Source organism: Mirounga leonina, unplaced genomic scaffold (assembly GCF_011800145.1).
Source record: "Mirounga leonina isolate KUSES-001 unplaced genomic scaffold, KU_Mleo_1.0 Mir_418, whole genome shotgun sequence".
Taxonomy (NCBI): Eukaryota; Metazoa; Chordata; class Mammalia; order Carnivora; family Phocidae; genus Mirounga; species Mirounga leonina.
The window spans coordinates 5,911,282-5,926,773 of NW_023270739.1; the positions used below are offsets into that span (position 1 = coordinate 5,911,282).

General features: G+C 50.9%; 1 protein-coding gene across 4 annotated transcripts; it reads right to left on the minus strand.

Annotated features, from left to right (window-relative positions):
• Positions 1-276: 276 nt before the first annotated feature.
• MIEF1 (mitochondrial elongation factor 1) lies at positions 277-14,363 on the minus strand. 4 transcript variants are annotated; one of them, XM_034987472.1, is made up of 6 exons: positions 14,266-14,363; positions 12,161-12,516; positions 6,102-6,252; positions 5,023-5,200; positions 4,552-4,814; positions 2,983-3,789 (listed from the first exon to the last, which is right to left on the minus strand). In XM_034987472.1, exons 3-6 carry the CDS (start codon positions 6,243-6,245, stop codon positions 2,983-2,985), a joined length of 1,392 nt encoding a protein of 463 aa, XP_034843363.1. In that variant the 5' UTR covers positions 6,246-6,252; positions 12,161-12,516; positions 14,266-14,363. The 4 variants fall into 4 exon arrangements, with proteins under 4 accessions (XP_034843366.1, XP_034843365.1, XP_034843363.1 ...); XM_034987473.1 differs by lacking the exon at positions 14,266-14,363 and having other exon boundaries at positions 12,380-12,465; XM_034987475.1 differs by lacking the exons at positions 6,102-6,252; positions 14,266-14,363 and having other exon boundaries at positions 277-3,789; positions 12,161-12,253.
• Positions 14,364-15,492: the final 1,129 nt, after the last annotated feature.

A 15,492-nucleotide genomic window follows, 5' to 3' on the forward strand; every position in this document is an offset into this window, starting at 1 on the left:
TTTGGTCATGATCTCAGGGTCCTGGGATTGAGCCCCTCATCTGGCTCCCCGCTCAGCAGGGAATCTCCTTGTCCCCCTCCCTCTGCTTCTGCTCTTCCCCTTGCTTGTGCTCTCTTTCAAATAAATAAAATCTTCAAAAAAAAAAAAAAATGAGAGTTCTCAACTGGAGCGGAGTACAAGGGAGCAAAACCAGCTAATCTGGAGTGTGAACAGGGTGACCACCAGGGGCTGAGACCAAGGAGGAAAGACTGTAGGCCTCAACAGTTCTTCCAGACATTAGTTTTTGATTATTTATTTGAGGAAAAAAAAAAGTCACAACCAAGCATATAAAATACTGTTATCCTGAACTCATTTTTTAGGACGGGCCAACAGGGAAAAAACCCAAATACGCTTTGGAATTGATTAGGCTTTCAAGGTAAAGAGTATATTTTTTAAGCATTAGGCTAACTCATGGTTTGCTAACCTAGACGGTGCGAAAAACTTCAGGCAAAGGTGGGAGTTACTGAGTAGAAAGGCAGAATGGCAGGGAGAGGCAAAACATCCTTCCCCAAAGATTAAAAAAATTGGACGGAGGGGGGGGCGGAGTGGGGGGTGGGGGTTGGGGCAGAGCGTTGCCCTCTTCCATCCAAGAACCTCCAAGCACTAGACTATCTTCCATGTTTTACAAGGCTGGCCCAGCCTCAGTCAGCAAACCCACCAGGACGAGGGCCAAGAACTCCCACTGCTTCTAGTTCTGAGGACTTCCGGGTGGTTCTTGCTTGTGAAATGGGAAAGTTACGGTTTTTGGTTTTGTGAAAAACATAGTTAAGAGACAGAGATGCCCTTAGAAAGATGCTCTTTTAAGAAAGGACATAAAATCAAATCACAATTACATCTGCCTTTGATAATTGGGGACTTCGTCTTTAAAACCGCTTGTTTTTTCCAGCTCTCCTTCCAATGTTTTAATATGGAATTTGGTCAGAGATGCCAGCTTGGGAAAACTAGGTCCTCTAATACATTAGGAAAACCAAATCCTTTATCTCAACGAAGCCTAACCCATGCTTTTGCAACCTCCCCTCTTCCTTCCCTCTAATGGATACCAGACAGGTGCACAGGAACGTTCGATGCCAGGTCCTGCCCCGTACCCTCTCTGCCAGTCACCTAGGGTAGCACTCAGGCACAGAGCATTTCTTTAAACTCTAATCTGATTCTGATGAACAGCCAGGATGGAGGATCTCTCTCGGGGTTCTGGGCTTTATATTTTTCATTCTCTCAGTGGCTTCATACATATGGCAACTGAACCACTTTAAGGAACCTTTGCAGATCTATGAGAGAAGCAGGAAAATTTTCCAAATATAGCCAAGGTTAACCCTAGTTCACAACCTCCTAATCCATGACAAAAAGGGTACAGGAATCTCTACCCTAAATTCAAAGCACAGCTGAGGTTTCAATGCTATTTAAAGAGTCATTTCATGCTGCTGTCATTGGGAAGGAATGAGACAGCTGCGGGAGCTTCACCAGAATCTCACTGATGGAGAGGTAGTAAGAAGAGAAAAAATAAAACTTGATGGGAGAAAAAAATACTGGCAGATCAGAAACAGAATTATTATTGGCTTCTTGCCACGAACAGGAAGAAAGCACAAAACAAGCAGCTGCACTGACGACGTGTGTGAGACCCTCCTCCCCGCCGCCAGGATACCTTTGTCGTTGCAACACGCAGTGCAGTTTTAGCAGCAGGAAACCAGAGGGAGCACAGGAAGCCCCGCATCCCTCTCCTATCCATGCGCGCTCTTCCTGGGTAGCACCAGTCTCCCCAGGTGCGGGGTGAGACAGGACGGGAAAGAGGTCAGTGCAGGTCTGCTTGCCCTCTGGCCTCTGGCAGGGCCTGGAGAGTTCAGCAAACACCCCCTCATGTTCCTATGGCAGACGCTGGGGAATGAAAGCTGGCTGTGGGCCTGTTCCCGCGCTCAGGCAACGTCCTGGAAAGGCAGGGCTTCATGGGGAAGAAACACGGTCGCCAAGCCTCAACCGGTGACTGGATTTTTCAGCTGGTGTTTGCTGCCTGTCAACCTCCCTTCAACCTCTACCACAAACACTGTGTCCTTGAAGGCTTCGTCCTAATTGGCAATAAGGCAAGGAAGGGGCTGAACAACAGCCCCCTCCCTCCCCATCTTCCCCCAGCTGCTCACACAGCAGCGCTGATCTGGACCAGCCAAGGCTGAGGCTCAGCCATCGGGCACACACACCCTTCCCTAGGCCCTCTTCACCACTGCCGGCTCCCCCACTGCAGTGTCTCTGGTGGCCACCAAAGAACACAATCTCCAAGCAATCTCATCCAGTTTATATTGAGCCTCCCTCCTGTGTGGGTCAATAACAGTGTTCCCATGAGACCTTCTCAGCACTTAGGAATTGGAGCTGGTCAGGAGGCGGGGGAAATGGGCTTCTTCTCCAGGAAGCTGGGTCAAAGGCCAGCTCTTCCACCAGCTTTACTCCCAGAAACTCTAAATACTGTCTGAGCACTCTCTGCAGAGCTCAGCTTGGAAACGTGCAAACGTAACTCTCCAGTGACATTCAAGGAAAAGGCAACATCTTGACTAGGCAGATACGCTCCAGGGTAAAGAGCAAAACAGAAGGTGTGAACAAGAGGAACAGACAGAGAAGACACTGGAAAGAAACAGGCAAAAGGGCAGGACAGACAGGGACAGAAAACCTGGGCCACAGTGCAAAACACCAGCTCAGGCCAGCGCTCCACCTTCTCAATTCATTCCAGAAAAATGAGCCTGGAGCAAGGGGGAGGGGAGGAGTAGGAGCACAGTGTTTGGTAACAGAAACAGAAAGGGCTGGGTGAGAAAATAGGAGACAAGGAGATGGCATTCTGATGAGCATGAAGTGATCGGGGCGATGACCAGCAAGAGAGGAGGCACCTAGGAACCCCGTGAGGCACCAACTACGCAGCCCCGTGTTGCCAACGGGGCAGCCAGGGCGTGACCGCCTTCACCCGCCCTACGTGTGCAGCAGCACCTCCGGCTCAGACAGCGAGCAATAGAGAGTATATCCCAGCTCATCTATTTCTTCAGGAGTGAGCTCTGCAAATAAGTTCACCTTGGGGTTTAGGGCACTGGGCAGGACTCCGGCCTCCAAGTAGCTGATGAGTCCCCTCAGGGCCTGTAGGAATCGGTCGGCCAGCATATCTGGAGACCAGTCAGCCTCCTCCTGGGCCAAGTGGAGGATGACGTTAGTGAGCTGGCTGGCAGTGAGGTGGCCCAGAGCCGGAGTGGACTTGCATACGGCCTTGAGGATCTTGAGGCACAGAGATCGGCAGCCCGAGTCGGCCTGGTCCAAAGCCCGCAGGCGGGCCGTCTCTGCGGGACGCAGGCTCAGCCGCCATAGGTTGTCATACTGTGCCAGCCGGTGTGGTCTGGCTACCAAGACGGTGTCGCCAAGGGTCACTGATGGCAGGAAGTCAATGACAAGATGCTTGTCACACTCATACTGCACTTCCAAAGTCAGGGCTTCTGGGGGTGGTGCTGGTCGGATCACATAGTCCAAGAGGGACCCTATGGCTGGCCAATTGATGGAGCCAGCCACCACCTTCTCAAATGTGTCTGCCACTGTCTTTGGGGAGAGGTAGCCCCCTACTACACAGCGGTCCCAGTAACTGCTACCCCGAGGAAAATACTCTGGATTCTCACGACGAACCAGGTAGAAGCCAGGGATGTTCATGATGGTGTCCTCACCAGGGATACACGACCACAGGTTCTGCTCCAGCACGAGGGGCACGATGAGTTGGATGTGGTCTGCTGTCACCACCTGTTGGGGCAGAATTAAAAAGCTTTTGAGGGACTTAATCTGCCCAAGAGACAAGCATTCCCAAACACAGGTCCCACCATCTCATTTTCCCCCCAACAATAAAGGAATTCATGTCACCATTACCAATTCAAATAGAGTGACAATTTAAACCCACGTCTGTCAGGGGCACCTGAGTGGCTCAGTCGGTTAAGCGTCTGCCTTCGGCTCAGGTCATGATCCCAGGGTCCTGAGATTGAGCCCCGCATAGGGCTCTCTGCTCAGTGGGGAGCCTGCTTCTCCCTCTCCCTCTGCCTGTGCTCTGCTTACTTGTGCTCAATCTCTCTCTCTGTTAAATGAATAAATTATCAGGCGCCTGGGTGGCTCAGTTGGTTAAGCGACTGCCTTCGGCTCAGGTCATGATCCTGGAGTCCCTGGATCGAGTCCCGCATCGGGCTCCCTGCTCAGCAGGGAGTCTGCCTCTCCCTCTGACCCTCCCCCCTCTCATGTGCTCTTTCTCATTCTCTCTCTCTCAAATAAATAAATAAAATCTTAAAAAAAAAAAAAAAGAATAAATTATCTTAAAAAAAAAAAAAAACCTGTCTGTCAGAACAAGAAAGGGTTAAGAAGACCCAACAAGTGCTACCCCAGTGGGCAGAATCCAGAAGCAGGAAGCCCTTGGTCTTTCTGGCAAGCCTGGGACGCTGATCTTTGGTACCAACAACACTCTTGAGAAGCATCCCAGTCAGCACCCAAACCTGCCCTTCGTGGGAACCGCCTTGTTACCTGCAGGTCATCATAGAGGCTGCCACTCAGGTACATGTCCCGAAGTGGCATGTCAGGCAACTTGGCCCGCAGAAAGCTCCGGAGCTCGGCACATATGTCCACAGCAGCTTGCTTGGCCCGAGCCTGCTCGCCAGCAGGGATGGCTGCCCGGTTCCGGTAGTAAGTGAGAAGTTTCTCCTGCAGGGACATGCGGAGTCGTGACTTCTTCAAGTCTACCTGGCCCTTCCTGGCCAATGGCTTGGGCCGGGGCGGGCAGAATGTATCTGCCAAGGCAAGAGAGAGAGGCACGTGAGCTCTTCCCATGCTTGCTTAGTCCATAGCTGCCTCGGCCCCAGAAAGAAGGGCCTGGCACACAAGACAAGTGCTTGCACAGTGCCTGGCATACACGTGCTCAAGAAACATTTGCTGAAGGCAGATGTAGTACTGAGAGCCCAGAAAGGAGTCCCAGAGGGGTGACAGCCTTTTCCTCACCCGTGTCAAAGGCTGAGGAGTCTGTGGGAAGGGTCTGCAGGGACCGGCTCAGGCCTGTCTTCATGTCCTTATTCAGTAACCGGGGGGAGCCCATCCAGTTCGGTTCTTCCCAGCTCCTTTTCCCTGAATGGCTCAGGCGGGTGGGGCTGGTAGGGGCACTGATGGCCCGATCGTACATCTGAAACAGCAGAGGACCGGCATAGGTAGCTTCCTGCCCGTTGCCCTTCTTCCCAGCAGCTCTGCCCTCAGGAGTTCAACTACTATTTTTCAGTAACTTCGTTTTATTCTAGGTTATGAAATACTTTGCTTCACGCGGAAAATCTTAGGAAATACTGAATGATACAAATAAGAAACCAATCTACCATAATGTCACAACACAGAGACCACTTAATATACTGGTCTAGTTCTTTCTGGAAATATATTTTATATAATTAGGATCTGACTCTATGTATTCTTTTGGAACTGGATTTTTTCACTGATCACTTTTATCATTTCCCCATGCGACTAAAAATGAACCAGTGTTCAACATTACAGCACCTTTTCTGACTATACAACACTGCACCTTACGAATGTACCGTAACGTTAAACACGGATTCACTTACTTCACAGACACTGAGTGGATACTGTGTGCCAGCCATCGTTCTAGGCGCACAGAATAAAGCAGGACACCAAAGAGACCCAACCCTGCCCTCACGGAGTTTCCAGGCCAGGAGAGGGATACAGGTAATACATAATTAACAAGTCAAATGTGAAGTATGCAGACAGAGATAAATGTTAAGATAAATACAGTAGGAAACGGAAGTAGGAAGTGTATGTGTGGTGGAGTGTTGCTATTTTAAATAAGGTAATTAAGTAAGGATGTTTTGGTTATTTGCAATCTATCTGTATCTCCAACGATTTCTTTAGGGCAGAGTCCCAGAAGTGGACTTAGTGAATTCTCCTCAAGGCTCATCTTAAAATGCCAGACGAGCAGCCCATCAGTATCAGAGTCCCGTTCCAGGTCAGCTGCACTGTGCAGGGGCAGCCTCAGCCCCCCTCCCAGCCCTGTCCCGGCCCCCGCCCCGGCCGCATGCACTTACCCGCTTAACCGCCAGTGTGGCAATGCCCAGCACGGCCGCCCCGCCCACCCCCAGCACCAGCCGGGCGTTGGAGAGCACAAAATCAATGGCCGTGCCGATGCCATTGTCATCCTTCTTGCCCTTGCGCTCACCAGAGCCTGCCATCGTTCACCTGAGGACAAAGGCACAACACGGCCATCACCACCTGGGACTTCGAGAGCCATCCCCCACCTCTCCCCTGCGAGGCCAGCCCCCAGCAAGCACAGGGTGTTCTGTGAATGCCAGAGACCCAAATCCTCCTGCCTCTAGCACTGCAGGCTCTCGGGTCAGGACAGAGACACCAGGCTCCGTGGCGTATCTGCATGCGAGGGGGAAGAGTGGCTCACGCTAATTGTGAAAAAAACCTCTCCACCAATCTACTGAGATTATAGAACTAGAAAGCCTCAGCTCACTGTCAATCCTTTCTTATATTAGTGTGAAGTACCCGCCCATGCAATTCAACCCTCTCCCTCCCCGTCAGTATAATGTAGATTGTGGTTTTTTTTTTTTTTTTTAAAGATTTTATTTATTTATTTGAGACAGAGAGAATGAGAGACAGAGAACATGAGAGGGAGGAGGGTCAGAGGGAGAAGCAGACTCCCCGCCGGAGCAGGGAGCCCGATGCGGAACTCGATCCCGGGACTCCAGGATCATGACCTGAGCCGAAGGCAGTCGCTTAACCAACTGAGCCACCCAGGCGCCCTGTAGATCGTGTTTTGATCCTTTGGCTACTACTTCCTATAAGGTGAGATTTGAGAAGGTCTCATCTACTAGATTAGGATAGAAGATGCTCATCCAGTCCTGTGCTGTCGCTTCACACATAGGGAGGTGACTCCCTCCCTTGCCAGAGGTCCCAGCGACAACGAATGGCAGAGCCATCTCCAGAACTCAGGACTCCCAGCTCCCAGTATGATGCTTTTCCTACCACATCATGTTTATTACAATTACCCACAGCAAACTTTCCTATTCTACTTTCTGCAAAAAAACAAGACAAAACAAAACAACCCCCACAAGATAACACGGACCAGACCACTGCACACGGAGACATAACCTCAGGTCCACACATGAGAAAGGTCCGAAGGGAAAAATAACTCTCTGTGGACACTCCCACTTGACAGATGCTTTGCTTCTTGGGGAAAGTGTTCAGGGGGGCTACAAGAAGCTCAGGTGAGGCTGGCCCCGTAACAGAGAATAAATGCCAAGGACACTGTAATCTTGGCTCTTAACCGGGGGGAAAAAACAAAAAAACTCCATCTGCCCAAATGCACTTGGAAAATGAACTAAAAATGTGGTCACCTAAAAGGGAGTTCATGGGCTCCATACCAAAGAGGCTGGCCTCTCGTCCAGCGCTCAAGCAAGGGGAGTGCACATTACTCCCCAACAACAATGGAGTCATCCCGACTGAAGTTCCCCAAATAAGCCCAATTCCCAGCATGTTAGAACCCTGGGCCCCACACAGATAAAGGATGGCAAAGTGGTTCAGATCTGAGTACTGCTCCCACCACTGCTACTCTCCCCTGCCTCCCGTGTCCAGTTCACCAGGAGTTACACAGGGAAAACCAGCTGTATGCCAGCCAGGGTCCCAACACACCCAGAATGGGAGGAGAGACAGGATTCCTGGGTGCATTTTCCAGTGTAAGTAACCTCCTTTCTTTCTTTTTTTTTTTTTTTTTAAAGATTTTATTTATTTGACAGAGAGAGACACATTGAGAAAGGAGCACAGGCAGGGGGAGTGGAGGAGGGAGAGGCAGGCTTCCCGCTGAGCGGGGAGCCCGATGCGGGGCTCGATCCCAGGACCCTGGGACCATGACCTGAGCCGAAGGCAGATGCTTAACGACTGAGCCACCCAGGCGCCCCAGTAACCTCCTTTCTAATACCACTGCAACTGGATATTGCTGGCTTCACATCCCCTTGCCTCTATCCTTCCCCTCCCCAAGAAAGAAAGAGATTTCTGACTCTATTTATTCCAACAATTGAGTTATTAAGGAAGACTCACTGTCGAGTCCAAAAATATTTATCCCTAACTAGAGTTCACAACCTTGGTGGCTCTTATAGTCAGCAGAAGCTTTAGGTTTAGGGACATAATGGGAGACTACTTGGCCAACTGAAATAAGTTCCCACTTCATAATATGCAAAGAGCAAGCAAGGCCAGGGAGAAGAGTTCAACTATGTTACAGGTGAGGAGGTCAGGTGAGAACGCTACTCCCCTCCCTCCAGTGGCCACAGAGAAAGATCAAACTCAGCCAAGGCAGAGTAATCCAATCAGGACAAAGGAGAACTTTACACAGCTCCCCACACCTAACAATGACCACTGTTTTATTTTTTAAAAACAACCAAAGAACCTTTACTGATATAAGAGAACCCCTGGATACAGGCACTTCCTGCATGTGATGCAGCAGGACCAGGAGATATCCTCCCCCCAAGCAAAAACCAGAAGAAGCCTCCCTGGGCCCATGTGATGACTGGTAAGAACAAGGCAGTGACATGGCATAATAGAAAAGAGCCTGAGTTTTTGAGCCGGAAATCCTGAGGATGAGTATTTGTCTTTGAGCCCTGACTTATTAGCTGGGTGACATCCACAAGTTACTTCACCTCTCAGCTATGAAAAGGGGATAATTATGCCTGCATGGCCTGAATCATAAGGTTGTAGCGAGGAAAGAACATCTACAAAAATACTATATGTGAACACCTTATAAACTGTAAAAGTACTCCACGAATACTGGCTATCATTAAGTCTTTTATGATTTCCATCAATAGAACAAAAGGTCAACTTCCAGAAGGCAGTCAGCAATCCAGACTATCCTGAGTTACATTTTTCCTTCTGAGATGGAGTTAAGAATGACCTCTAAAACGCACATTGATGCTATTCTGGCTTGAGACCAAAACGATTAAGTTGGGTAGGCTTGAGAGAAGGCCTTTCCTCCTCTAGAGCAATGTGCTCCCCCATCCAAGGACCAGATGATGTCAAGACTTGGTGACCTGGGAGAGGAGAGTCCTTCCACGAGCTTCAACAAGGAGATAAAAGTTCTTGTTCTTTTTTTTTTTTTAAGACTTTACTTATTTGTCAGAGAGAGAGAGAGAGTGAGAGCACAAGCAGGGGGAGTGGCAAGGAGAGGGAGAAGCAGGCTCCCCACTGAGCAAGGAGCCTGATGCAGAACTCGATTCCAGGACCCTGGGATCTTGACCTGAGCCCAAGGCAGATGCTTAACCGACTGAGCCACCCAGGTGCCCCTAAAAGTTCTTGTTCTAAAACTAATTTGTTCCAGCTGAAACTGCTTAACCACTGCACATTGTCCACTCAGGTTCTGCTGCACTAGCTTGCCTATTAGGAGACAGAAATCCACCCTGCAAGGAGGGGGAGCCTGGCTCCTCAGTGCAAGCAAGGAGAAGCACTGTTGTTTAATGGGTACAGAGTTTCAGTCTTGCAAGATGAAAGAGTTCTGGAGCTCTGTGACACAACAATATGAACAGTCCTAACACTACTGAACTGCACACTAAAAAATGGTTAAAAAAAATTTTTTTTAATATCTATTTATTTATTTGACAGAGAGAGACACAGCGAGAGAGGGAACACAAGCAGGGGGAGTGGGAGAGGGAGAAGCAGGCTTCCCCTCCCTGCTCCGCGGGAAGCCCCTCCGAGGCTTCCCGTGGAGTAGGGAGCCCGATGTGGGGCTCGAACCCAGGACCCTGGGATCATGACCTGAGCCGAAGGCAGACGCTTAATGACTGAGCCACCCAGGCGCCCCGGTTAAAATATTTTTTAAAAAAGATGACAAAGTAGGAGGAGAAGGAACACCAACATGGCAGGCAGGGCTGGGGATGGAGAGTCTCAGCACCACCAACTTTTTAGGCAAATTTTTAACCTGTCTACCCAGATACAAAAATGGGAATAGAAATACTCATTACCCTGATGTAGTAGGGATGATGAGTCATGGTGGTCCAATAGCTTCCCAGGATGACAGCACAGAACTATGAAAATTCCAAGTTATTTTACTTGAGAAAGTCCTAGGACTTAAACTTGTCTGGCTTGAGTACATGTGAGGCCAGCAAACGTGCACCGAGTGTGTACCACATGCTGGGCATCTGACACATCTCCTCACACCACCACCACCACCACCACCACCACCACCACCACCACCACCGCCACGAGATCAGTCGTAGTGTTCTCTCCAACTTACAGATGACGAAACGGAGGCAGAGGGGAAGTAATGGCCCAAGGTTATGGGGTCAGTAAGCTCCAAGATTGGAACCTGGAGCTCCTGCTGCTGGGGAGAAGTAGTTTAAGGAGTCCCAATTGGCTTGCAACCCCACCTGCTCACATCTCCTCTCTATTAACCAGGAGACCGTACACTTCTTGGAGGCATTCCGGCACACTCACTGCCATGTCCCCAGGGCCAGCAGTGTTTGACACTTAGTACATGTTCATTGCACAAATGAGCTATTAACCCTATGGGGTTATTTTTGGTTTTTTGAGGAGATGGTGATGGCGCTTTATAACCCAATTCAGTCAAACTAGATTAAGAACGCAAAGACTCAGTAACTCACTAGTGCCCTTCTAGATCCACTACCCTTCCCTGTGCAGGCAGGCTCCCATGGGCATCAGCCCTCCCTTGGGCCCCCACCGCTGAAGGCCGGTCTGCCAGTCAACCTAAGTGGCTGAGGCGAACCAAAAGCCATTACACAAGGCTCCCTGCTCCCCCCACCCACTTTCCCTCTCGATCAAAAACAGCATCCTCACCCAGCTGGCAAGCCTTACACCTCAGTTAGTCTTCATTTTCCTTTCTCCTCCTCCAGCCTCAGCCAACTGGTCACCAAGCCCCACTGCGGCGCACGCTGTATTTACGGGCAGCCACCCTACCCCCTCCATCGCTCCGTGTTGTCTGGCCAGATCTGCTGCCCCTAAGATCTCTCACCAACTTCTCCATGCTGCCACTGCCACAATCCCTCCTCGGTGCCTGTCCCCCTCCTCTCAGATGTCACCATCTCTTCAGTAGGGGAGTCAGTGTCCTTGCCAACCTGGCGCAGCCTCAACTCCGGCCCTTGCTGTAAAGGTCTGCCATTCTAGCCACAGCAGACTACCAAACACAGTTTCCACCACCATATTTGCTTATTCTTGCCCATCTGCCTGGCAAGCTTTTCTCACTTGAGGCAGTCCTCAAACATCCCCTTTTCTACAGCCACCCATGATTCCCCTACCACCACCCAACTTCAGGCAGAATCCTGTCCTCATCCCCATCTCCAAGGGTCTTTATATGGCCCTCTAGTACGGAGCTGCTTTCACTGGGATTACTTCCTGTTGATCTCCACATTAGACTGACTCCCCTGATGGACCATATCATTCACCTTTATCCCAAGGCCTGCCAGAATGCCAGGGCCATAGAAGGCCCTCTGGAAAAGTTGCTGAAATAGATATACTCATTAGGTTAGAGCGGGACTTCTTGAGAACACTGCTATCAGGAGTAAACAGAGCTAACATACCACCTACTAAGCACCATTCCAAATGCTGTGTGTGCACGGTCTCATTTAATTTTCAAAATAACTGGACAAAGAAGGTACCATTCTCTCCACTTTACAAATGAGGAAATGGAGGCCTGGAAAAGTCTAGTGATTTGCCCTAAGTCCCACAGCTATTAGCAGCAGTGCTGGGATTTGAACCCAGACACGGTCCTTTGTAGTCTACACACTATGCTTGCTTTATAGACTGTGCTGTAACAGAATCTAGTTATGTCTGGAGAATATGATCTGACCCACAAGGTAACTGAATCCACTGGAGAATGAGCCAGCCTAGAACTGAGCTCTAATAGTTTTAACCATTATCTTTTCTAACATTTTCGTATGTAAAATGTTCCATGAAATAAGATGGTGATAATAATTCTGTTCTGGTGGGGCTTGAAACTCAGGGCCTATTTTTTCTCAATAAGAAAACCTACTTCTGTTAACGTCTGTATTTCCTCCATTGATTTCTAGTGACTATGGTTCCCCTCTCCTGGTCCCCTACATCCAAAAAAAAAAAAAAGAAACCTATAGGATTGTCTACCTACCTTAGGTTTCTTACTGCATCTGTGAGGTAGGAATGGGAAGGAGCAGGAGTGTCTACGGAAGACACCTTTGTTCTCTTTCCCTTGGAATTAGGATGAGAAGGGAAAGGAGGGGATCCTAAATAATTCCCCCCAATTTGCTGTGGAGGAAGACCAGGCCCTTTTCCAGCTGCCTCTCCCGGGCCTCAGGATCCTCTAGCTTCTGATTTTTCCGGAACTCACGGCGTATGGAGGCAAGGTAGAAGTCTCGGTCAGTGTAGCGAAGCTCTCGACCCTGGCGCAGCAGGGCCCGGTAGAGACTGAGCACCGCCTCTCGGCTCCATGGGGCCATGGGGGACAGGCAGGGGCTGGGCGTCAAGCTATAAGCAGAAGGGAAAAAACAGAAGCCTAGAATCAGAATTAATGATGGAAGGGGCCATAGAGACTATCTAAAATTCAAGAGTTCTTAATCTGGGTCTCACAGACCCACCAAAGTCACACTATGACTTAGCGGCAGGTCTAGGAGTAGACCCCAGCCTCTCAATCCCCTCTTCTGGGAAAATACAGGTTATGTTGAAGGGCCAGGGTTTCAATCTTGGCTCTGCATTTACCAGCCATATGACTTTGGGCAAAGTACTTAACCCTTCTGAGCACCAGCTTCCTCAGTTGTAAAATGGAGATGATATTATGTTAGAGTACCTACCTACCGCTTACGGTTATTTTGAGAACTGCGTGAGATAACCCATGTAAAGCATCTGTAATAGAACTTCACCACAAGGGGTGGTCTAGAGTGGTTGAAGGCAAGGACTCTCAGCCACACTTGAATCCTGGCACCACCACGCATGATGATTCCCTTGGGCAGGTTTCTTAACCTCTGTGCTTACCTCAGTTCTCCATCTATAAAATGAGGATTAAGACTGTATTCTGCCCACATGGTTGGCATGAAAATTAAATAAGTTAACGTATATAAATGTGTTTAGAATAGTACTTGGTACATACTAAGCACTCCATCAGGGTTAGCTATTTCTAGTGGGGCCTGGCCTGGTTTGTAAGTACTCAATAAATACTAGATTTAGTTATACATAAACCGCCACCATCTCCTTTCAGTAACAATGAACCTTTACACAGGTACAGAGTGTCTTTCATAAAACGCTTTGTCATCCATTACTACATTTAAATTAAGGAACCCATGAGGTGGTCAGGGGTCCAAACAATGACAATGAACACTGACTGAGTGTATACTATATACCATTCAAGTTCCAAGCCCATCCCACAGAATGTCCCATCTCACTCTATCAACAACCCCAGTGTCATTATCCCCATTTTAAGTGGAGGAAATTGAAGCTCCCAGAGGGAAGTAACTTGCCCACGGGCACACGGCTGGAGAGGAGGAGAGCTGCACTCCTGACCCCAACTCTGCCTGCCTCTCTAGGGATAGTTACCATTTGCCCGGGCCTTACCATGCAGAGCAGGGGTGCTCTACAAACTTTCCCAGCACGTATAAGGGCCCCCCAAAATAAGCTGGAGGAAAGAAACAACGTCCCTATGTGGAAGCAACGATCACCTCTATTTCAGATATAAAAAAATGAGACTGAATGGGGGAGGTCTTTGGTAAAAAGATCTGAACTTTGGGCCCAAAGTCAGTTAGCCATCAGCGTCTGGCCTAACTTCCTGCGCGAGCCTGAGCAAGCCACCGTCCCTGTCCTTTTTCCCTCAACTAGAGAGGGGCTCCTCTCGGCCCCAAGGGGCCCCCGGAGTGGGGAGAGATGAATCCAGAAATCAACAGGAAAAGTGCTTTAGGAGGTTTGAGGCGACTGTCACGCGAAGGCTGTTACTACAAGGTCGCTCGGCAACTGAGCGACTGAGCCCTGGTCGGTTCCCAGTTCCTGCCTCGACTCTGCGGGACGAGGCCGAGGCGGGATGGGGAGACCCCGGGCTAGGTGAGGCCGGATCGGGGGCCCCGGGAAGCCTCCGGAGGCTGGGGCGGGGCCACAGAGCGGCATTCCGGGGGAAAACCAGAGCGGTCTGGGGCGAGACCCCCGGTGGCCAGGCTGGGGGGCGCCGGCCGCGGCCCCGAGCGGACGCTCGGCGAGCCCCGGGCCCCTGGCCCCGCTCCTCCCCTCACTCACCCGCGGACTGCGCGCGCTACCACTCCTCGGGATTCGCCTCTCGCCCGGCACCTCTCCCGGGGTCACCCACCAACATGGCCCCTTCACTTCCGGGACACGACCTTGCGCACGCAGTTGAGGGGAGGGACTGAAGGGAGCGTGGGGGCGGGCGGAGGCGGGAGGACTTCCGTTCTTCCCTGCCGCGACCTCTCTCGGGGCGGGGCCTGGAGCTTCAGCGGGCCGCGCCCCCTCGGGCGGAGTCCGTCCCGCCTCCGTGCGTGACGTCACCAAGGACCGGCCTGCGGAGGCCTTCGGGCCCTGCTCAACCCGAGAGCCGCGGTGCGGTGGGCGGGAGTGGACGGAGGGTCGAAGGACCCGGGTTGGCCGCTCAGTCCCGCGAGCCCGCTGTGTGGGGTAGGCCTCCACCTCTGCCGGCCTCGTGGTCTGTCGGGGGGCCAGGCGAGACCCCAGCACCGACTGCCGAGCTCGGGCTGGGGCCGTGGGGCTACCTGGGGGATTCTGACACTAATAATATCCTCCGTCTTGGCTTTCACAGCTCCCCCAAATCCAGATCGCTTTCTCAGCTCGCTTTCTTTTTTCATCCCTCCGTGCTCTTCCTGCTCCCCAGGCCCTTTGGCTCCTGACAGACTCCTACCCTTGAAGGTCCACCTCAAATGTTCCGTCCGGAAGTCATCAGGTGTCCGACAAGGGCGCCTCCTTAGGGCCGCGCAGAAATGTCTGCACACTGCCATTGGGGCTTCTAAGCCTTTCGATGACAAAATGTATTTATTGGCACCAGTTATTTGGGGCACTGTTACTTAATTTATCCATTTGCTTTTCTATCTCCCACTGGATTCGAGGGCAGGACCCATGTCTTACGGAATCCTTAAGTCCCCTCCCCACCGCATCTCCATGGTGCCCAGGGAGGCCAGGCAAGCAAGGTTTGGAGTCCGGCGCCGGGGGCTCCCAGTTCCAGCTCCACCGCTTAAGGACTGCCCTCCGCCAAGTTCCCTAACCTCAGCCGGGGACTCTGAGAATTAAAAAGTATCTAGAGGAGCAGGTGGGCACTTAGGGAGCAATTGCCCAGCCACTTTATTGATTCCTGCAGCAAATCCTTATCAGGGGTCTCTAATGGGCCAGGCACTGCCTCAGGTATTGCGGGGCAAGGAATGATGGGGTCCTGTCTTCTAGCCAGGGCTGACACAGGAGGTGAGACCAGCTAGGAGGACCGCCGCTGGGTGACAGGAT

Excerpts from the sequence above, each read along its gene's own strand:
- MIEF1 (XM_034987474.1), bottom strand. The coding sequence starts at position 6,245 with ATGGCAGGCTCTGGTGAGCGCAAGGGCAAGAAGGATGACAATGGCATC. Across the intron at positions 5,201-6,101 it reads CCACACTGGCGGTTAAGCGG|ATGTACGATCGGGCCATCAG; the intron begins GTAAGTGCATGC and ends CTGCTGTTTCAG. Across the intron at positions 4,815-5,022 it reads CTCCTCAGCCTTTGACACGG|ATACATTCTGCCCGCCCCGG; the intron begins GTGAGGAAAAGG and ends TTGCCTTGGCAG.